This window comes from Perca flavescens, chromosome 2 (genome assembly GCF_004354835.1).
Source record: "Perca flavescens isolate YP-PL-M2 chromosome 2, PFLA_1.0, whole genome shotgun sequence".
NCBI classification, from domain to species: Eukaryota; Metazoa; Chordata; class Actinopteri; order Perciformes; family Percidae; genus Perca; species Perca flavescens.
The window spans coordinates 7,977,656-8,000,948 of record NC_041332.1 but is presented as its reverse complement, the minus strand read 5'-3'; the positions used below and the strand labels follow the sequence as shown (position 1 = coordinate 8,000,948).

Sequence of the window (23,293 nt, the reverse complement as noted above, 5' to 3'; positions counted from 1 at the left end):
TTGAGGACATGGACAAAACTTTAATAAACCCAGACTGCTTTACTAGAACTGAGCTTAACACTGTATCACACAGGTTTTTCTTATATTTGTACTTCTTTGTTGGGGAATTTATTTGTTGGGTCTGTTTTTAAAAATGTGTATATGAATCAAGTATTAATGTTATTTTTAGTTTATGCCAAAGTGAACAGAGGAATGTTGTAATATGCAAATCGTTCAGTTTTACATGAGAATTTATAATGCTAAGGAACAGTCACAGCTGAACACATGATCTCTGCTCTGCAGTTAATCTCTAGGTGCACTGAGGCAGGACATCATACAGAGGGTTCAGTGAAGGAACAGCAATGTATTGAACCTGTGAACAAAATAAAAAGGCAGAAGATTAATATTAGAAGGGTGAAGTGTGCGGAAATAAAAGCATCTGCTTTGCTCGGTTGCTTTTCTGTCTGTGGTCACTCAGGCTGCTGCAGAGTGTGAATGGAAACTGTAGAGAAATGTAGAACACTGAGGCGAGGACAAATAGTGTGACATGTAGATAACACACACAGACTTGTCCCAGAGAGAGAAATAGCAAGATACATATATAGATAGATATAGATGTGTATATATATATATATATATTCCTCAAAGCTCTGATCCTCTCTTAGAGACCTGAGAGTATTTTAACGTTAGCTGTTCCTGGGACTGCGCTCTTCTGGACAGAGATCTCAGATACACACACATAAAAAAAGAATCAGCTTTGCTTGGTTGCTTTTTTTGTCGGTGGTCAGGCTGCTGTAGAACGGAAACTGTAAAGAAATGCAGAACACTGAGGTGTGAGAAACTCACACATGCCTGTTATTATTAACCAAACATGGATGTGTAACACACATAAACAAGCAGACTGGTAACATTTGGTGTTGGCACACAATGTTGATAATGATGTTGATTAGAAAAAGTACTTTTAATAATGTTGGCTTGTTTAGGTGTCTCCGTTGGATAAACTGTGTGCAGAGATGTCCTCCATTTAAAATGGGATGAAAACACAGGCAACTAGAAGGGTAACTCTGAGAGGACAGACCTCCAAACAACAGACAAACTAATCAAGCTTAACATTTGAAAAAACACTCAGACCTCACAGTATCAATCTATAAATTAGGAACTCTCTGAGCGTGTCTCCACACATGCGAAGTCCGCGCAAGCATGTCTGTCCTCTCTGCATGTTGACAGACAGTGGTGCTCCGTCACACACACACACATACACACACAGAGGTGCGGACAGAGTGAAGCTACGATGACTCGGCAGTTTCTTTGAGTCACGGCAGTGCCGGTAAAGCGGTTGCAAGTGTGGTTACATTTTTTAAACTCCACGCGTAAATAACGGATAAAATAACGGCAAGCCAGAAGTGGCCGTGGTGCAGATACAGACAGACAGGCAGGCACACCAGGGTTCTTATCGCCCTGGGGACTGACTGACAGGCTGGAGATCGTAGGGAAAGGCAACTTTATTTCTTTAGCACATTTAAGCAAAATGCAATTCAAAGTAGTTGACATAAAACACTAATATACATAAAAAAAAAAAAAGTTGCTGAATTTGAGGCTTAAAAGAGAGACAATCATCACTGAAGAATCTTAGGTATTTATATGTAGACACAGACTCAGTCACATTGCCCTGAAAGGTAATTAAAGATGGAAGGTTCAGTGGCTCTTTCTTTGAGTGTGTGAACATCGTGACATTTGTTTTGTCAGGATTCAAAATCAATTTCAGCTCATGAAAGCTGTGTTGTAGTATCAATAATAAAAGCTGCTAAATGCCTTACAATATACTGTAAATGTAGATGTGTACTACAGTACCTTGTACAGAGAGAAGGAAGACAACAAATCCACTCGCTGCTGCTGTTAAACTCATAGCTGCTCCTCTGGTCTCTGTTAAATCAGCAGGTAGATCACATACATGAGAAGTACTGGGTGGCACTAACTCACAATAAACATGTCTACATTAGAAAAAGGAGGATGTGGTCTCTGAAGACAGAGTGTTTGTTCTGGGGTTGGTACATTTGTATTTAACATATATCACACTGTTAAAAACCGGCCTGGCTTCCTTCCTCTTTAAATCATTAATATGCATGAAAAGATGTATGGCTGTAAATCTTCAGCTTAAAATGAAAAAAATGATACAGTTGTTTTGCAAACAAGTCACAAATTAGACAGAGACGAACACTAAACGTAACATGGCCCGTGTGATCATGGCAACATTTTTTCCATTTGACCACAATTTCCGAGACCATGTTTAATAAATATATTCCAGTCATGAAGTACATGTACACCAATTTAACTTGTACACAAATAACCATCACTATAAACAAACATTACAAAAAATGTAGTTTGTTGTAGTTATGTTACCCATCTTTACAGTAATTAAAGGTAATGTGTGGAGTTGACTGTATGACCACTAGTAGCACTATGAGTGGGTTCCTGTTTAGTTTGTAGCGTACAGGGGGAGGACCAACATGAAGGTAAGGCATTCCATGTTCCCACTGACTGACAGTTACTCTGTCACTCTGTTGCAGGTTGGACTATAGACACCTGAAAGATAAAAGGATTTTAAAACAGCACTGGTACGTCTTTTTACATGCAGTAACACAGAGCAAGGAGAGCTAAATGACAAATGCATGTTGCTCATATAGAAAGAGGAAGTGAGGTCACACACACACACACACACACACACACACTATTTTAGTTAGCTTCTCAACAGTGGTAAATGCAAAAGTGTGTATATGCAACAACATCAATACATGTTAATTCATGCAGAGTTTATTTAACAGCATGGCTTAAAGTCTACAGCAACACTAGCAGCCTCATGAGACAGTAAGGCTGATTTAAAGGTCCCATGGTATGAACATGTCATGCAATTTTAACATTACAGTTTTTTCTGATGGCTTAGGCAAATTTTTTTTAACTATTGGCTATTTTTGCAAAACTCTACACACAAATAAGAAAACCTTTCACCAAATCAGCAAAACATTGTAGTTCTCTTGCAAAAGCTAATAAACCTTGCTTAACTCTTCAAACCTTTGTAAAAATGATATTTTCGAATCAAACAGTTAACACAAGCCATCACATTAATAAGGACACAATGCGCCAACTACACACTGATGGCATGAATAAAGAACACATCTGACTTTTGCTTTCTCTTTGCAAAAGGTAGGCTATGTCAGTTTGAGGTCATACTTTTGTCATAGTTCTGTTAACATACAGGGATTCAAACTTCAAGTATTGGTGTTCATTTACACACATCAAAACAAACACAAGTGTTTTTTTTCCAAGTCAAAACACAAAATAGTAATTTCACTGAGAAAAAAAAAAAAAAAATCAGTCTACATCGTGTTGTCTCTCTGGGTCTGGCCACAAAATGTCGTCTATATCACATGCAATGTCCTCTAGTCCAAGGCACATAGTATGGCAGTGCTACAAAACTTAGTGCAAAGTGACTGTACTAACCGATTCTCATTTCAAAATGTCCTTATGATGCTTGCTACAGTGTAGCGGCTCAAGTTAGGCTGAACCCTTTGGCCAGCTTCCCTCAGGGTCATTCCATGGTTGATTACATGGTCCACTATTGGAGCTCTGATGTCATCAGGAATTCTATTTCTTACTATTCTTACCCTTCCTCTTCCCCCTCCTCGTCCTCCTCTTGCTCCTCCTTGTCCTCTTCCTCTGACTTCACCTCCTTGTCCTTGTCGTCCTCTCCCTCTCGCTTCGTCACCTCCGCGTCCTCTTCCTCCTCTTCCTCCTACTTCTTCACCTCTGCATCCTCTACCTCCTCCTCTTCCTCCTACTTCTTCACCTCCACGTCCTCTTCCTCTGCCTCCTCTATTTCTCACTCTTCTCACTCTTCCTGCTCCCTCCATTGTACTCCACACAGACAGCTCACCTGTGGCTTATAGTGCTTCAGGCTGATTGCAAAGTGAACTAAATATCTAAAACAGTTTTCACATGTGACAGTGTGCCAGACAGTTGGCAAAATAGTGTCAATAATAGCCATACATGTGTATAGTTTTGCTAGGAGTGTGTTGATCATTTGGAAAATGAGTGTAAAGCAGTGAGTTGTGTTTACAATTCTGCAACAAGAGTGCTGTGCAGTGGATTGTACCTACAGTTTTGCAAACTCAATGAGTGGTTTTGCTATAAGTATTAATAGTTTTAGAAATTGTGCTATGACAATCACGGTTAGGGTTTAAGCATTAAGAAAAAAACTGTAAACATATTTAATTATTATTTGTGTTCATTGCTGATTAATAAGAATACTTTATTCTGAAAAATAAACACTTTGCTTGAAGCTGAAATCCCAAACTGTTTGCACACCGCCACCCTCTGCAGCAGTGAGAGGGGAACTGACATGATGTTCAAACTACACAGTTGCTGTGCAAGCTGCAGGTTTATTTGAGTCAGCCACTGAAATACATAGAACATGTTTCATCTAGCAAAGAGTGACAGAGCTGGGCTTAAGTTTTTTTTTTTTCTCATTCAACCTTTATTTATCCTTGTGAGATCATTGAGGGGTGACTCTCATTATCAATGTCATCGAGTCAGATTACAAAGACAAATACAGAACAACACAGAAAGTACAATCATAAGAAATATGGAAAGACAATAAAACATTCAGAATTGGAAAAATATTTGATAAATGAATTAGGATAATAGTGATGCAAAAGAAAATGCAATTATGTAAAGCAGTTACAAGTAGAAGTTTGCAGGTTTATAAATAGATTTCTAAATTGTTGAAATATAGGCTACTATATAATATATACTGTACATGCTGTGGAATATTTGGACTTTACTGGCTTTCTCTGCCAGGACAGGTGTCATGTGAAAGGGTGATTAATATTTCTTAAAAGAAATTTATTACATCAATGTTTTCCTTCTTTTCTTTACCATCCAGGTGAGTCTCCCTCTGGGTCTTCTGTCTATACTACAGTCTCTGAGATGTCCTCATACTCAGGACAAGAGTCGATAAAATAAGAGACAAAAGCCTCACGAACAGAATTTGGATACAGTTAGATAGGTAAAGACACATCTGTGGTTTATATGAAAAAAGATGTAACTAATCAAGTTACATATAAATTCTCTTTGTGAACTCATATCTTTAAACCAATCACAATTTTCTTGGGTGGGGCTAAGCACCAGACAGAGCCCCGGTGCCACTGCCAAATAGCTTCAGGAAGGAACTTGTTTTGGTGGAACATGTGTACGTTCAAAGGTTGTTTTAGTCGTGCAACAGAAAACTCTGATTGGACAGATAGTCTAGCTAGCTGTCTGGATTTACCCTGCAGAGATCTGAGGAGCAGTTAACCATAGTCCTCAGAAATCCACCAGAGGTTAGAATTCCAAGGATACAGACTACTACTTTACAAATTAAGATTTTTGCACACAAAACACATGTAGTTTTAAAAATACAATGTCTTATTATAAATAACTACCTAAAAATATACAAGCCTTCAAGCCCAGCTGAAATAAATAGCTGACTAAACACTCAGCTGATCAACAGAACAGTTTGGATCGTTTCCAGTTTCTAAAATGTGAGGATTTTTCTGCATTGAGTAGAAAACCTGTGATAAAGAAATATATACAGAGAAATGTACTTGATAAGATGATTTGCTAACACTAGCAGTAAATTATTGTATTTTTAAGCAAATTCTATATTGGTATTTTTATAAATTACAAGTTTACCAGCTGTTAACTGATGAGACTAAACAAATGACGCAACGCTGCATGTCATAAAAATGCATAAAATACAGTCTATCAACTTAATCCTAATACTCATAAATGTGTGTTTAACCTGCTTGAACACTGTCTAAAGTAGCGAGGCAGGGTGCATGTCTGTGTGTGGGGGGAGCCCAGAGGGCAGGGGGAGGGGTTAGACGGAGCACCGAGGAGATGCTTCCTTCAAATCTTGCTAGTTTTTCAACATTACCAACCCTGCCCTTTAAAGAGACCACAGATCTGTGTTGTGTTCAAAGTCTTGGGTGTTTGCTGACTGTGCTGTACAGTTCAGATGAATCCTCCGCAGCCTCTTGATTTCCTGATCTGTGAATGAAAATAATATACTTAGAGAATGGAAAACCAACAATATAATAAAAAAAACATTTTCTGATGGACTCACTCTGTGGTAGCACTGGAACTCTTAAAGTTGACAGCACTGTACTCCACATCTTCCTCCTCCTCTTCCTCCTTGTGTCTGTGAGGCTGAGCTAGCCTGATGTTGGAGTAGAGAGCATCTTCCTGGTTTTTAGAGAAGATCACGCTGGCATAGCAAAGGTCTTCATGCGGCTCTGCTGGAGTTCTCTGGACTGGAGCTGAAGGGCTGTCATACACTGAACCCTGAAGGTAACATAGACAAGAGTCCTCAGCTACATAGGTAAGTGTTTAAAGGTTGTTTTTAGGTTCATACTTTTATTATTATTTAGTATTTTGGGTTTCTTCTAGAACATGTTTACATTATATTTAATTCTAAAAAGACAGCTTATTTTCCTCATACTGTCTGTCTGAATATACCTGTATTCACCCTCTGTCTGAAACGCTCCGTTTTAGTCTCTTTAAGCCCCTCCTGAAAAAGCCTTGTCTGCTGTGATTGGTCAGCCTTTCCGGGTCTTCTGGATCTGCTCTCTCTGTGTCTTTGCACCATCATTGCAGCCAGAAAATGACTGTAACGGCACTGTAGCGGCACTTTCTACCTACAGTATACAGTATATAGTATAGCTGTGACATCAGAACCATACTGGAGTCCTAACTGCTCGTTTAAATGCACAGTTTCTGAATAAGGACTGTGTGTGTGTTTCTCTGTGGATTGAGCATTTTGATGCATTTACAGTATTTATATAGCAGCTCAACCTGCTTTATAATAAAAAAAAAAGACATGACTAAATACGGGACCTGTTAGTATGATTTGTATTGGCCTGTAAAACAAAGTCCTCATATTGTAAAGCATCTGCAGGGTTAAAGGTGAGCGGCTTGTTCTGCAATTCCAGTGAATTTACAAATACTTCACCAGGCGCTCCTAATTCCTGGTTTCAACATTTATTTCATGTTCTCTGTTGTGGGATCAAGTCTCGTTTTCAAAGCCAAACAGTGAACCACAGGTTTGAGGTCAGTTATATTTTTGTCGGTGTAATGCCTACTGATCACCAGCAGAGGGAAATACAATTCAAGGATTGCCTAAATCCTCTTTATTTACAAACCCTATCATGTCTGTGTAGATGGAGAGGTTTATATTATTTTATACAGTGTCCCTGTCTCAGCACCTTATAATTTAGCAGAGGACATGAAGCATTATTCAAATGTTTCCAGGTGAGAGAGGACTCTGACTGAACTCTTCTTCTGACCTGAGCTTGGTTGTCTGGTCTCTCTCCAGGCTCGCTGGTTCGTTTCCAGGACCTCTTTCTTCTGGAAAGGAGAATGAATGAACAATCAAATTAATCATCAAAATACAATTCTAAACGACTTCATGAATTAAGGATGCATTACTGAATGTAATCACAGTAAAACTGAAGTGCTCACCTAATAAATAGGAAGGCACAGAGGAATATGATAGCCAGGAAAATAGCAGTGATGGATCCAGCAGCTACTGATTTCATTGAACCTGGGAAACAGTGATGAAACCAGACGATTCATTATGGAATCACAAGTTGTTTGGGTCCTTTAACAACTGATAATTAGACATAAGATCATAGATCCTCAGACAGATGCATTCCACATCATGACTCATGTGTACTGTAGTAATTATTGTTTTGTGCAAACATTTAATTTGCAAATGTATTCATGTTGACATCTATTTGTCATCAGATAGGTAGATAAAGAGCAGGGGTGTCATTTATAAAACTGTGCGTAAGATCCTTACTATAAGTGTACGTACGCCCAAAAGCCCAAAATGGCGTACGCCAAAAAAAAAGTCAGATTTATAAAACCGTGTGTATGCACACCTGTAAGCAATGTTCCCTTTATAAATCACAGATTACCTACAAGTGAGCGTACATTGAGCCTCTAATCCCACCCTGTACACACCCATTTTTAACCATGTATAGGCAATGCAAAGCACCTCGTGAATGCTGATCAGTATATGAATGACAGTGGCAGTTGTTACACCGAATCACGATGACTGGCTGAGAAAAAGCAAAAAACTTCTCAGCATAGGCGGAGTTTGAGGGGCAACAACAAAAAAAGTTAATTGTAGCAGCTGAGATCTGGGGAGCACATATGGGCAAAACAAACATGCTAAATAAACATATGTTTATTTTTTAAAGCAGATTTGAAATTACATTGTAACAAATACATGTATTAATAATACATCCAAATCAGCAGGCATTACGGCACTCAGGGACAGCTTCAATATACCAGACGTATATAATAAGATTTAACAGAACTATATATTATATCAAAACAAGCCTTAGTGATAAAGTTGAAGACTATATATACTATTTATTTTAAAAAACAACATTTAGCTGTCTGACATTTCCCTCTGGAAACAGCCAGTTTCCCCCAGAATGGCGATGACCTGTAGCCTATTTGGACCGGGATGGCACGGTTCAGGCACGTTGCCCTTTCTACTGGACCAAATTCAGTGTATATCTAAATCGGCATATTAGCCAATCATCATCATGATCCCTGAAGTCTCTTTTTCTCCTGATTCTTCCACTGGCATAGTCGGGCCAGCAGTGCCATCATGCATACGCACGGGGGTCACCGCAGTATTTATGTTTACAACAATTTGTGATTGTTAACACCTTGCCAAAATCACAGCATCAGCTAGTGGTATCCCTCACTCTGAGATACAACTTGAAGACAAGACAAACACACTTTTCGTCATGCAGGTTTTGTCACAAACAGTATTAAAGTTTGGACAGATAACGAGGACATTAAGTGTAATGCGCGAGAGCTAACGGCTGTATTTTCAAACTTTGACATTTGATGATATATGCACAGTTTTAAAGACAGATATTTTGTTATTTACACTGTGTTCTGGCGTAAACGCTATCCTGTATTTCTGTATTCCATGCAGTCGGGCCATATCCTCCTCCTGCGCTCCGTAGGGGACAATGTGACGGCAAGAAAACGGCGATTAAACATTAAGAATTTTTTTTATTAAAGATTTGAGTTGGAGAGGTTTATGGAACAATTATCAGTCAGTACAAGCGCAAATAACACGGCTGGATTTAATCTTCATGGTAATGTGGATGATATGGAGTGAAAAAATGTGCGTGAGGCATCAATATTTTACTACTTTTTTTTTTACTTTCATAGTTATTCCCATTTACTTTCTGCAGTCTGACTTCAGTTCACCACCTAGCCATCTGCGTCGCCGATTCCTATTTTGTCTCCAAAATGTGCGTACACATGGGTCAGAGTTTGCTTGGAGGACCGCACATTCTCCCGCCACGTTTGTTTTTTATAAATCAAATCCTTTGCGTGGGAAGCGGCGTAAGCCCATTTTCAGCCCCGTTTTGTGCGTACGCCACGTTTATAAATGAGACCCCAGGAAGGTTAAGATCATGTGGAAATATGATTACCTGCTACAACAATCAGATGTAAGGTGGAGTTCTGACGTCCTCTTCTGTTCTGGGCTTCACAGTAATAATTCCCACTGTGTTCAGGTCTAACATCAGTGATGGTGAAGATCTGTCCTGATGCTTTTGGTGAGTCTTCATTCTCCTTGTACCAGGTGTAGTTAGCTGCTGGGTTAGCATCACTGCTACAGGTCAGATTCACTGAACTGCCCTCCACTATCTCAGCAGAGGGACTCACTGACACAGAGGGAAGCTTTGGACCATCTGGAGGAGATGTGTTAACAGAGATTACTCTAGGTTAAAGGTGACGTGCTACAGAAGAACACATGGTATTTAAATTACTGACTGTGAATAGTTGTGTCTATTGCATCACTAACTACACATCGTGTTATCTTTACAAGACTGAACATAAATATTCAGTCTTGTTTGTGTTCAGATGCTGTTTTAGTTTTGTTGTTACAGTTTGCAAATGTTACCGCCAGTTTCAGATTATTTGATCAAGTCCCTGTGGTTATAGTAGCAGTCAAGTTGTTTATTCTGTTGAGTCAGTATCTGTTCTCTGTGAGATGACAATAAATGTGAATATAATCAAATGGTTTTCAGATTCATCCTTACTAACATAAATACTGTCATGAATACATCTTCAGAAACTCCATTTTAAAGTTTATAATCAAATTTACAAGCTGACAGTATGGATTCTGTTTCAGTCCAAAACTGTTCAATTAACTGCAGTTTAGAGCTTTTGGCCATGACATCATCAATCATCAAGTAATGGAGCATCTCAATAACTGAATTATTAAACATAAAATGAAGCAACAGCATATTTTACAGTTCAAATCGTCCTGAAATAATAGTATGACATAATTTTGAAATGTAACACCAGAACATAAAGTATATCTGAATATTTCTACTAGTGGAGTGATGTTTGTTTCTATGAATAATCCTGCTGCACCTACATTAAGAATCAGAAGACTCCAGTGAGATTACGTCTGAAATTGTCATTGTATTGTAATGTCAGTGTGTTTGTGTCCTGACACAGTAAACTCACACACTGAAGGAGAGGGGAACTTCTCATGTCCTTTCAACGCACAGGAGAAGACGTCTGTGAGATTAAACCTGGTTGTATAAGTAGATGTCTCCACCGAGGTAATGTGTTCTCTGTTCTTGAACCAGACGTAGGAGAGACCACCAGCTGGACTGCAGCTGCTGTGACACTTCAGCTCTGCATAGGTCTGAGACTGATAGACTCTGATCACCTGCACCTGCAGAGCTGGACATGGGAACAAAAATCTATATTTTATCACAGGTTCTAAAAAAAAATAAAGATGTACATATACATCAGCACAACAGTTACATATCCTAGAAGTAGTAATGAGCATTAGTATTTATTTAATATTATTTATTATTTCATATTATTTATATATATTATTAAGTAATAATTTTCAGTGTTTTAAATGTACTGTGTAGGTGTATTTCCATCAGTTTGTGTTGATCAGTACCTGTGACAGTCAGAGTTGTTCCAGGTAAACTACTCCATTCAAATCTTGGTGTTCTGAACTTGAAGTGATACTCAGCTGAGTCTCTCTCTCTCAGGTCAGAGATTCTCAGAGTGGAGAATCCTCTCTCTGTTTCAACATGAACACGACCTGTATACTGGGAGTCTGTACTAAGGTCTCCAGGCTGGGGAGGATTCTGCCCTCCATGATTACGCTCACGACTGAACCACAATGTTGATTTGTCAGGATAATTGTAGCTGTTGTACAAGCAAGAAATGTTCACTGAAGAGCCTTTGGAGGCACAGATGCTTCTGTCAGTGTACGTCACTCTGTTGCAGGATTCACCTTGGACACCTGAAAGATAAAACCATTTTGACCATTTGTAAACCAGAGTCTGTGAGGAATCACAATAGAAATTTCCATCTTAGAACTACACTACATGAAGTTATAAGGCTCCACTAAATGGTGTTGTGTTGGAAGAATGTTGAGTAAACTCACACACTGAAGGAGAGGGGAAATCCTTATATCCTTGAAGAGCACAGGAATAGCTGTCTTTATTTAATTTGTTTAAATAATAAGATGTTTGTGCCTGAATTTCCTGTCCATTCTTGTACCAGACATAGGAAGGACTATTAGGTAGACGACAACTGCTCCGACACTCCAGCCTGTTAGAATGTGATATCACCTGGAGACCTGGATGTGTGAAGAAGGAACATGAATGTTATGTTAGACAACACTGTCAACATACAACAACTGTTTTATTAAACTGTCAACTAACAACTGCGAATAAACACACAACACACTTATATTATTGTTTTCTAGATCTTGAACATTTTGAAATAATTAACATATGAATAGAAATATTACCTGTGACAGACAAAGTGACTCCAGGTGAACCGGTATATCTTCCACCTTCTTGGTTTGTTATGAACATGAACTCGTACACAGCTGAGTCTCTCTCTCTCAGGTCTGAGATTCTCAGAGTGCAGTCCTTGTTTTTATAACTGTACTGCACACGACCTGAAAATTCTGAGTCTGTTGTCAGATCTACAGGTTCATAATTATTCTTTTTAGTAAACCATAATGTTTTCTCAACTCTAGTATAACTGCCTTTCCACCAGTAGGGGTATGTGTAGCTGCAGTGTATTTCCACTGTTGATCCTTTAACAGCACAGATCTGAGTAGAGGTGTAAGTCACTCCCCAGCCATCCTGACCCTGTATCACTGTAACACAGAGAACATCAGGAAGACCAATCAGACTCAGAACTACATCAGGAGACAGACTTACATGTAGTGAAGGCTCTTCAGTGTGTGAAGCTACATTTCCCAAAACTACTTCTGCTCTCACGCCGTCCCACTTTAAGTCAGTGTTAGACAAAGATAATCTGATAGTACCAACTTGTTTTTGGGTCGGGGAGCGTGGACCAACTTTAGACTGTTTTACTGCAGTTTTATCTTAACTAGAACTGAGCTTAAGACTTATTCTGTATCACACAGATTTTTTTTTTCTTACAGACCTTTTCAATGGAATTCCATTGCTAGGCAACAGACTGGCCCCTTGTTAACTTCCTGTCAGCTGATGTCACTGCAACAGGTAATCAACTTGGGGCGATTCAGGATGTTTATGTTTATATCTGTGAAATGGTCTATATTTGTACTTCTTTGTTGGGGAATTCCTATGTCTGTTTTTAAAAATGGATTTATAAATCAAGTATTAATGTTATTTCTGGTTTATGCTAAAGTGAACCGAGGAATGGAGAAATATGCATATCATTCAGTTTTACAAGATAATTCATAATGCTAAGGAACAGTCACAGCTGAACACATGATCTCTGCTCTGCAGTTAATCTCTAGGTGCACTGAGGCAGGACATCATACAGAGGGTGCAGTGAAGGAACAGCAATGTATTGAACCTGTGAACAAAATAAAAAGCAGAAGATTAATATTAGAAGGGTGAAGTGTGCGGAAATAAAAGAATCTGCTTTGCTCGGTTGCTTTTCTGTCTGTGGTCACTCAGACTGCTGCAGAGTGTGAATGGAAACTGTAGAGAAATGCAGAACACTGAGGTGTGAGAAACTCACACATGGCTGTTATTATTAACCAAACACGGATGTGTAACACACATAAACAAGCAGACTGGTAACATTTGGTGTTGGCACACAATGTTGATAATGATGTTGATTAGAAAAAGTACTTTTAATAATGTTGGCTTGTTTAGGTGTCTCCGCTGGATAAACTGTGTGCAGAGATGTCCTCCATTTAAAATGGGATGAAAACACAGGAAACTAGAAGGGTAACTCTGAGAGGACAGACCTCCACCAAGACATGCCCTATTTCACAATGCTAATGCTGTGTGAATTCTCCCAGTCTGAAAGTCTTTTTTCCGATATTTTTGATATTACATGAATGTCGCTCGCACAAATGCCCTGTCTCGCAATGTTAATGAAAGGAAAAAGATAGATAGAAGTTTTTTTTCTGTAATCCTGCTAAAAGACAACCAACAAACAAACCAACAGACAAACAAATCAAGCCAAAAACATCACCTTCTTGGCAGAGAAGACACTTAACATTTGAAAAAACACTCAGACCTCACAGTATCAATCTAGAAATTAGGAACTCTCTGAGCGTGTCTCCACACATGCGCAGTACGCACAAGCATGTCTGTCCTCTCTGCATGTTGACAGACAGTGGTGCTCCTCCACACACACACATACACACACAGAGGTGAGGACAGAGTGAAGCTACGATGACTCGGCAGTTTCTTTGAGTCAGTGCCGGTAAAGCGGTTGCAAGTGTGGTTACATTTTTTAAACTCCACGAGTACAGCGTTTGCTGCAAAATAAAATAACGGCGAGCCAGAAGTGGCCGTGGTGCAAATATAGACAGGCAGGCACAACAGGGTTCTTATTGCCCTGGGGACTGACTGACAGGCTGGAGATTGTAGGGAAAGGCAACTTTATTTCTATAGCAGATTTAAGCAAAATGCAATTCAAAGTAGTTGACATAAAACACTAATATACATATGTAAATATAAAGGCCATGCCAGTGATTAAGTTTACAGATGGACAAAGCAGGCCAACCAACCCTAGCATACAGGGATCAATGGTGAGTTAGGGCCTTAAGATTTGTTATGGACCTCAATGCTCCATGGTATACAGTATCTAAGAAGTGAAGGCATTAGGAAGACGCATATATAAAACAGCACCATAGTCAAACACAGACATCAAAGTAACAGCAACAAGTTAACTTTTTGCATCAAAAGAAAAGCAAGACTTATTTCTGAAATAAAAACCCAGCCTCAGCTTCAACTTCTTCACAAGTTGCTGAATTTGAGGCTTAATAGAGAGAGAATCGTCAATTAAGAATCTTAGGTATTTATATGAAGATACAGACTCAGTCACATTGCCCTGAAACGTAAAAAAAGATGGAAGGTTCAGTGGCTCTTTCTTTGAGTTTGTGAACATCATGACATTTGTTTTGTCAGGATTCAAAATCAATTCAAAAGCTGCTAAATGCCTTACAATATACTGTAAATGTAGATGTGCACTACAGTACCTTGTACAGAGAGAAGGAAGACAACAAATCCCCTCGCTGCTGCTGTTAAACTCATAGCTGCTCCTCTGGTCTCTGTTAAATCAGCAGGTAGATCACATACATGAGAAATACTGGGTGGCACTAACTCAAAATAAACATGTCTACATTAGAAAAAGGAGGATGTGGTCTCTGAAGACAGTGTGTGTCTTCTGCGGATGGTACAGTAGTGTTAAATAGATATCAAGCTGTTAAAAACACGCCTAAAACACGACTTCCTTCCTCTTTACATCATTAATATGCAGACTGTAAGCAGACAAATGTCTGTAAATCTCCCAGTTGAAATGAACAAATTATTCTTACTGTTGTTTTGCAAAAGATGCATTAAGTTCTTAAAATATGGTTTATGGAAATAAAGGCCTGGGTATGAGAAGTACGGTGGCCGACAGGGGCAACCGGACTGCAACTTAATGAAACACACACAAATAGACAAAACACAAGCAAATTAAGAAAACATCTTCATAAATTTGACAACACATGCGCAGCATTTAGCAAACGTGCTGCAAATACACACAACACAACCAAATACACAAACAGGCTGCAAATACACACAACACAAGCAAATACACACACGCTGCAAATACACACAACACAAGCAAATACACAAACACGCTGCAAATACACACAACACAAGCAAATACACACACGCTGCAAATACACACAACACAAGCAAATACAGAAACACGCTGCAAATACAGAAACGATGCAAAAAGAAAAGCACACAAACTCCGAAAACAAATGCAACAAAAAAAATGCTGCATCCAGATTACACAACGTAAATTCTCCAGGCCTCTAGAGGGAGTGCTGAGTGGAACAGCTTGATTTTTGACCCCACTCAGAGAGAGAGAGAGAGAGAGAGAGAGAGAGAGAGAGAGAGAGAGAGAGCCGGGGCATGTCCAATCTCAGAACGGTGTGCACTGTTGTGAAACGTGTGAAACTGCTTTGAGATCATAGACTATAAATATTAAGTCTATGTTTGAGATATGATTTCTCTCGTTTGGTGGGTGTGTCTCTAATTTATTGGCTGTGTCACAGGCAGGGGTGGCCGGGGTGGCATAGGGTGGCAAATGCCACCCTAAAAGAAAGCCCTGCCACCCTTGCTGCCACCCCAGTTGGCCGCAATGAATAACGGTAAAAGTTATGGCCAATTTGACAATTTACGAGCGTGAATCTCCAATGTCCGACTGCAGTAAATGCAGCACGAGATGACGCTAGAGCGGTGAGAGACTGTTTTGTTTGGAAAACTGAGTGGCGCCAGGAGTCGCGAGGAAAGGAGACACAGGTCAAAATGGATTAAAATTTATCAAGAAATTAAATTATAACGAAAGTACAGTGCTGGCATAGTTGCAATGCTGATTTTGAGATGATAAAAATCAGGTTGAAGAACGTTATTTCGCCAACTATACATATAATGTTACTTAGGTCTGACGTTTGTTCCGTGTGAAGTAGGCTAAAAAATCTAATATTGATTCAACGTCTGTCAAGGAAAACATTGTTACTTTGAATCTTACAGAAATGAAGAGGAAAGGTAGTATATTCAGTTTTTGTCTCCAAAGAGAAAGGCGAGAGAAATAGAAAATGAACAAGTGAGCAAGGTAGACGGAGAAGATGAGGTGGAAGGAGAGAGAAAAGAGGTGGAAAGAGAGAGAGAAGACGAGGTGGAGAGAAAAGGGCCACAGAAACGTAACAGAGCTAGGATACAAAGCCAAGGCGACCAGGGACGGGAGGAGGTGGGAGAAGACCACAGCGGTGAAGATATGGAGGGAGAGCATCACTAAGATGAGGAGGGAGAAAGCCAGAGACAAGATAACGTAGTGCCTGGGCCATCACCAACCATCTCCAGTCGAGCTGGTCCACACGGTATGGAAACTGTTGCTGCATAGTATACTAAGTTAGATATGAATAAGAACAACAAATGACAAAGCTTAAATATTAATAATTAGGGAAAGTTGTCAGTGTGAAAGTGTGATGAGATGGGAGATGAGTTTTTATATTTTGTGTAGAATGTGTTTTAGATCTATTGCTCAGATTAAATATAAAAATATATATATATAAATTAAACAAAAAATAAACAAATGAACCTAAAAATCCTCTCCCAGGCTAAAATTGTAGTGTGTGTTAACACAGTCTGATGGTTATAACTAATCAATGACAGTTCCTAATTTTGTACAAATGCTGCCTGCAACGCTGGCTCTCTGACACAGTCAAAAACAGTTTGCTTCCCCTCTTACACATCTTCCTCTCATCGCCTGTGTTTTACCTTAATGCCTTTCCTGTGATAATGCCTCTTATTTCTATCGTACTTCTATCTCCTATTAAGTGAGATCACATTGTATGGTCACTTATTCCTAATATGAACTGTTTCAAATGAAACCTCAAATGCAGGACACTGATTGCATGAGATGAAGTGTGTCTGTATGAGTTTGTAAATGGCAGCCTGTGCCCTTTTGTAGTGTGTATATACTATTTCTCATCAAACTGTGATAACTGATTAAATTCAGTAAATATACGTCTGCCATATGTTGCCACCACTCAAAAATTCCTGCCCTCCTCTCGCCACCCCATAAATAGTTTTCTAGATCTGCCCCTGGTCACAGGTGATACCCAATCAGCAGAGACGTGTCTGTAAACTGGTGGTAATAAAAAGGCAGAGCACTCTCTCCCAGCGGGGTCGAAAATCCAGCTGTTCCACTTAGCGCTCCCCCTAGAGGCCTGGACATCTTACGTTGTGTAATATGCAGAGTTTTTTTGTTGCATTTGTTTTCGGGGATTGTGGGCTTTTCTTTTGCATCATTTCTGTTATTTGCAGTGCGTTTGTGTATTTGGTTGTGTTATGTGTATTTGCAGCGTGTTTGCTAAATGCTGCGCATGTGTTGTCAAATTTCTGAAGCGAAAGTTTAGGGAAGTGGCTGTACGCTACTCTACGTCGGAGGTGGAAAACCAGAACTACGGCAGAAATACACGGAGCTCAAACGCAACACATCTGCCGCAGCATCTCCACAGCTGAAGGCGTCCATTATAACCCTGAAGCTGCACCGACCACAGTAGGCGCGCTGCTCATCTCTATTTTTACAGCGAGAGGTGACACTAATGGCGTTTTTCCATTACATGGTACCTGCTCGGCTCAGCTCGGCTCGGCTCGACTCGACTCAACCGCGGTGCCCCGATCTCCATTTTCCATTGCAGATTTATTATCGCCTCATGCCTGAGGCGAGCGTGCCGACTCCGCAGTAAACTGCCGTGACCTAACGCGACACACACACAACGTTGAAGGTGTGTTTTGTTTTTGACTCTCGGCATGAGGCTGTTGCCACAGCCAGAAGACACATTTAGTTTCAAAAGAAGCTGGAGGCAGCAAAAAAATAACACAGCTGGCTAAACTATTTCAAAATGGCGGGTTTTTTCAGGACACCCCTGTCTGTCTCTAGCAGTGATGATGCAGTGATTAGTGACGATTCTCTCTGACCAATCAGGAGTCTGCAGGTTTTCACGTCACCTTTTGGTATTGCCTCATCTCGCTTGGAACCTGGACGGAGGTGGTACTAAAAAAAGTACCTGTTAGCAGGTACCAGGGACTTATTTTCATAATGGAAACCAAAAAAGGCGAGTAGAGTCGAGGTGAGGCGAGCAGGTACTGTGTAACGGAAAATCGCCATAAGAGACCCACAGGTCAGCTTCAGAGCTCCGTGTGTTTGAGTCTGAACCATAGACTGGAAACGTCACGTCACGGGAACTTCAAACTAAATCATTAGTACTGCCCTCCTAAACTTTGTGTTGATGGCATTAATGTATTATATGTGTCTTTAATTTCTCTGAAAATTACACTTTTCACAGCTTTCCTCACTTACAGACGGTTGCTAGGTGATAGCAACAAATACGGCATGATGGTCAGACCCCGCACGTAGCTGCCCGTTCAATTCGCCTCCCACTTTAAGACAGTCTGAGACAAAGATAATCTTTTAGTGAGTCGGAGGCGGGGACCAACTTTACAAAACGCAGGATGTTTTACAGCAGTTTTATCTTTAGAACTGAGCTTAAGACTTATTCTGTATTTCTTATATTTGTTCTTTTTTGGGGACTTTCCCACATCTTCTTTTATTACAAAGGGGCATATAAGTCAAGTATTAATGTTATTTCTGGTTTATGCTTAAGTAAACAGAGGAATTAAAAAATATACAAATCATTCAGTTTTACATGATAATTTATAATGTAAAGGAGCAGTCACAGCTGAAGACATGATCTCTGCAGTTAATCTCTAAGAATACTGAGGGGTGACCACTGTTCCACCAAGCCACAAGTCACCCCTCTGATAGATACAGTAATGAAAGGTAATGTGTGGAGTTGACTGTATGACCACTAGTAGCACTATGAGTGGGTTCCTGTTTAGTTTGTAGCGTACAGGGGGAGGACCAACATGAAGGTAAGGCATTCCATGTTCCCACTGACTGACAGTTACTCTGTCACTCTGTTGCAGGTTTGACTATAGACACCTGAAAGATAAAAGGATTTTAAAACAGCACTGGTACGTCTTTTTACATGCAGTAACACAGAGCAAGGAGAGCTAAATGACAAATGCATGTTGCTCATACAGAAAGAGGAAGTGAGGTCACACACACACACACACACACACACACACACACACACACACACACACACAATTTTAGTTAGCTTCTCAACAGTGGTAAAGGCAAAGGTATGTATGTGCAATACCATCAATACATGTTAATTCATGCAGAGTTTATTTAACAGCATGGCTTAAAGTCTACAGCAACACTAGCAGCCTCATGAGGCAGTAAAGGCCCTGACACACCAACGGGATAATCGGCCGTCGGACAGTTTGGCGAGGTCAGTGACTCGAGTCTGTTCAGTGTGTTCCGTGCCATCATCCGTCGGAGGGGCTGTCAGCCTTCATTTTAGCCGATATGTCATGTTGAATCGGAGGGCGGGCAGTCGGACTCAATGACCAACTGATTGGTGGAGTGCTAACCTGGAAATGGCGAGCGGGATGAGTGACAAACGCCTCTCATAATCTGACGAAAATCTTTTAAACTGAACTTTGTCTATCTGAAATGAAGACAGATTTAGCAACTGCACGGCCTATTTCTCGCTTACATGTAAAATGTTTTCAGAAACACGTTTCAGTGAACTATTTTTTTTGGGGGCTTTTCCCTTTATTACATAGTGACAGTGGATAGACATGAAACGGGGAGAGAGATGGGGGATGACACACAGCAGATGGCAGCAGGTAGGAATCGAACCCTCGCCGCTGCAGGACTCAGCCAACATGGGGCGTAAGCTTTTACTGGGTGAGCTAGAGGCCGCCCCACGAGATTGTATTTTGAACAAGTCGTCATTATGCTCGGCTGGAGAAGCCAGACCCACGTGACGCGTTCGTCATTTCCAGTTTTTATCTTTTTAGATTAGCGCTGCCTGCTGTTATGGAGACGTATTACATCTCGCTCACGCGCAGAACGTACGCTCAAGTCGGCGTCGCTTCGTTTTGTTCCGAGACACTTTTTGGACCTCGGGGAGCCGACTGATCAGACTGATCAGTCTCACTGCTGATGGTCAGCCGTCAGGTTGGTGTGTCACAGCCTTAGTCCTCATTTAACACCCAAGTTCTCGGATAGAGCAACAATTTTCTTTTTAGTGAGACAAAAAAAACCATTTCAGTCCGAATGTGGCGACAGAAGAAAGACACTGCTGTTACCTCAATAAATATGTAGACTTTTAGTCATGGATCAGGGACTTAGAGGACTCAAACACAGAGAGCAGGCAGGAGAAAGTTTGAGTTTGAGGATTTATTTGACCAAAAAACAAAATACTTAACAACAAAGGGAGTCCTGAGAGGAGCAGGCAAAAAGTAATCCCAGGGTGTAGAAATCAAGAACAGGGAATCCAAAAAACAAAGGAAATACAAAAACCAGGAACTTGAGACAAAAGGAAATCCAGGAAGCACAGAACTTGACTGGAACTGACACGGGGAGCCACAACAGGAACAAAATGGTCTGACACAAGACAAAGGGAACACACAGGCTAAATACAAGAGGTAAGGGACCGTTCAGTATTTATGGAATGGACCACCGGAGGAAAATAGGGGAGGGTCATGTCTTTTTATTCTTTGTTGAGGGGAGGGCCACCCAACATTTTTTAGTCTGGGGGGGGTCACCCAACTTTTGTATTCATGGAAACAGCAACATTTCAAAATGGCTTGTTTGGTGCACAAGTTAACTTTTTGCATCAAAATAAAAGCAAGACTTATTTCTGAAATAAAAACCCAGCCTCAGCTTCAACTTCTTCACAAGTTGCTGAATTTGAGGCTTAAAAGAGAGAAAATCGTCAATTAGGTATTTATATATTTATTTATATATACAGACTCAGTGGCTCTTTCTTTGAGTGTGTGAACATCATGACATTTGTTTTGTCAGGATTCAAAATCAATTTCAGTTTATGAAAGCTGTGTTGTAATATCAATAATAAAAGCTGCTAAATGCCTTACAATATACTGTAAATGTAGATGTGCACTACAGTACCTTGTACAGAGAGAAGGAAGACAACAAATCCACTCGCTGCTGCTGTTAAACTCATAGCTGCTCCTCTGGTCTCTGTTAAATCAGCAGGTAGATCACATACATGAGAAATACTTGGTGGCACTAACTCACAATAGACATGTCTACATTCATAAAGGGAGGATGTGGTCTTTGAAACCAGAGTGTTTGTTCTGTGGTTGGTATATTTGTATTTAATATGCATCAAGCTGTTTAAAACTGGCCTGGCTTCCTTCCTCTTTAAATCATTAATATGCATGAAAAGATGTATGGCTGTAAATCTTCAGCTTGAAATGAAAAAATTCATACTGTTGTTTTGCAAACAAGTCACAACTTAGAAAAAGACGAACACTAAATGTAACATTGTTTCAAAGGTGGGTTTTAATCTGAAAAATCACCTAAAAAACTTTCAGCAATGCTCGCACACTGTCAGTTAATCACTCCTCAACACTTTGTCTCACTATTCTCGTGTGTGTGTGTGTGTGTGTGTGTGTGTGTGTGTGTGTGTGTGTGTGTGTGTGTGTGTGTGATAATGGGGGGGTTGTGTGCTGTGCATACCGCTACACCTCTTGATCATGTTGTGTGTGTGTACTTGTAATATTTTTGTTATCTGTTTTTTTTTACTAACTGTATGTGTTATGGGTTAGGGGTGTTTTGTCTTATTTTGGTGGTCGATTTTCTGTTTCGTATTTTTGCCCTATTTCCTGTTTTATTTTGACGGTCTTGTTTTCTGTCTTGTCTTGTTTTACTTCCTGTGTTTTCCCGTCCTTGTGATTGCCCTAATGTGTGTCACCTGTTTCCCAGCCTTGTGTCACCTGTGTTGTGTTTCCTCGTTACCCTCTGTATTTAGTCTTGGTGTTTCCCTTGTCCAGTGTCAGATCATTGTATGTGTTGTTGCCAGATTATTTTCCTGTGTGTTTGTCTTAGTGTTCCTGTGTTCCTATTTGTGACTTGGACTTCTTTTAGGATTCCCTTTTTTTGCCTGCTTGTTTCCAGGGGTCTCATTTATAAAACTGTGCGTAGGATCTAGTGATGGCGAACTGAAGCCTTCTGAAGCAGTGAAGCTTTCAATCCAATTGTATCGAAAAAAGGTTCAATACTCGAAGCTTCAGAACTCTATGAGGACATCTGGTGGTGAAGTTAGGGATAGCATTGTGTCACAAACTGTTTCACAGTTATTAGCCATGAATGTCTTTAGAGTAAGCCCGAGCCCGGTCACGTTGTGTCCGAGCCCGGCCTGGCCCGACACATTAATTGTAATTATGAGCCCGATTTCAACCCGACACTTTTTTAATACGTGGGCCGTTATAACTGACGTTCTCATACAATTCAGAGTTGTTTGAACTGCAGAAATCTGTTTAAAATGACTTTAATGAATAATGCAATAAGAGCGAAGCATGTAAACTGTGCTGTTTGTTTATTTAGAATGGAACGGATCGCAAATGGATCTGAATGAATAAACGTAAAAAAAAAAATGTATTTCTCTGTGAGGGCTTGTCTCTCATCACGCTTGGAAAAGTAACAAAAAAGGATGTTGAAGGCTGACTATCTTTTCTTCCACGGCGAGCCTGCTTCATGTGTCATCGTCACCGTTTTTTTTGCTGTTATAGGCGACAGCGTGCCGCACTTAATGCACTCAACAAAGCCGACACATAGGCTATGTTGTCACTGCCCACGACTTGTTTAAAATGGTTCCATACCTCCGACTTTCCTCCAAACTTGCTCAAAGGTAATTCTCCTATTTCTGATTATAACATAGCTTTCTCCCCACCCAATTAGGCTATAGTAAAAAACACAAAAGCTTGATCAAGGGCCCGGCCCGGCTCCTCCCAGGATAGTGGCGGAAAATAACGACCCGGCCCGGCCCGATAGTCGGGGGGCTCGGGCTCGAATCTAAACTCTACTTTAGAGTTGAAGATTAATACATTTTGAGTATGAATTCATGGATAAATAAATAATGACATAAATAACTAAGCCTATATGGGACCTTGCATAAATATAAATGTAATTGCTGTCTCCGCCAAAAAAATAATCAAACTATAAAGTTAGGATTTTGGTTGTGAACTGTCTTGTGTTTGTAAACAAATACATCAATTTGGGAGAGAAATGAATGAAGAACACA

General features: G+C 40.1%; 1 protein-coding gene across 1 annotated transcript in view; it reads right to left on the bottom strand.

Annotated features, from left to right (window-relative positions):
• Positions 1-11,966, bottom strand: part of LOC114546118 (titin-like) — a 55,757-nt gene extending 43,791 nt beyond the window's left edge. The window contains exons 1-4 of the mRNA XM_028564786.1: positions 11,900-11,966; positions 11,531-11,725; positions 11,036-11,386; positions 10,585-10,806 (exon numbers count right to left, since the gene is read on the bottom strand). Coding sequence (XP_028420587.1) covers positions 10,585-10,806; positions 11,036-11,386; positions 11,531-11,725; positions 11,900-11,966 — 835 coding nt within the window. The remainder of the gene's footprint in view (positions 1-10,584; positions 10,807-11,035; positions 11,387-11,530; positions 11,726-11,899) is intronic.
• Between the last annotated feature and the right edge of the window lie 11,327 nt (positions 11,967-23,293).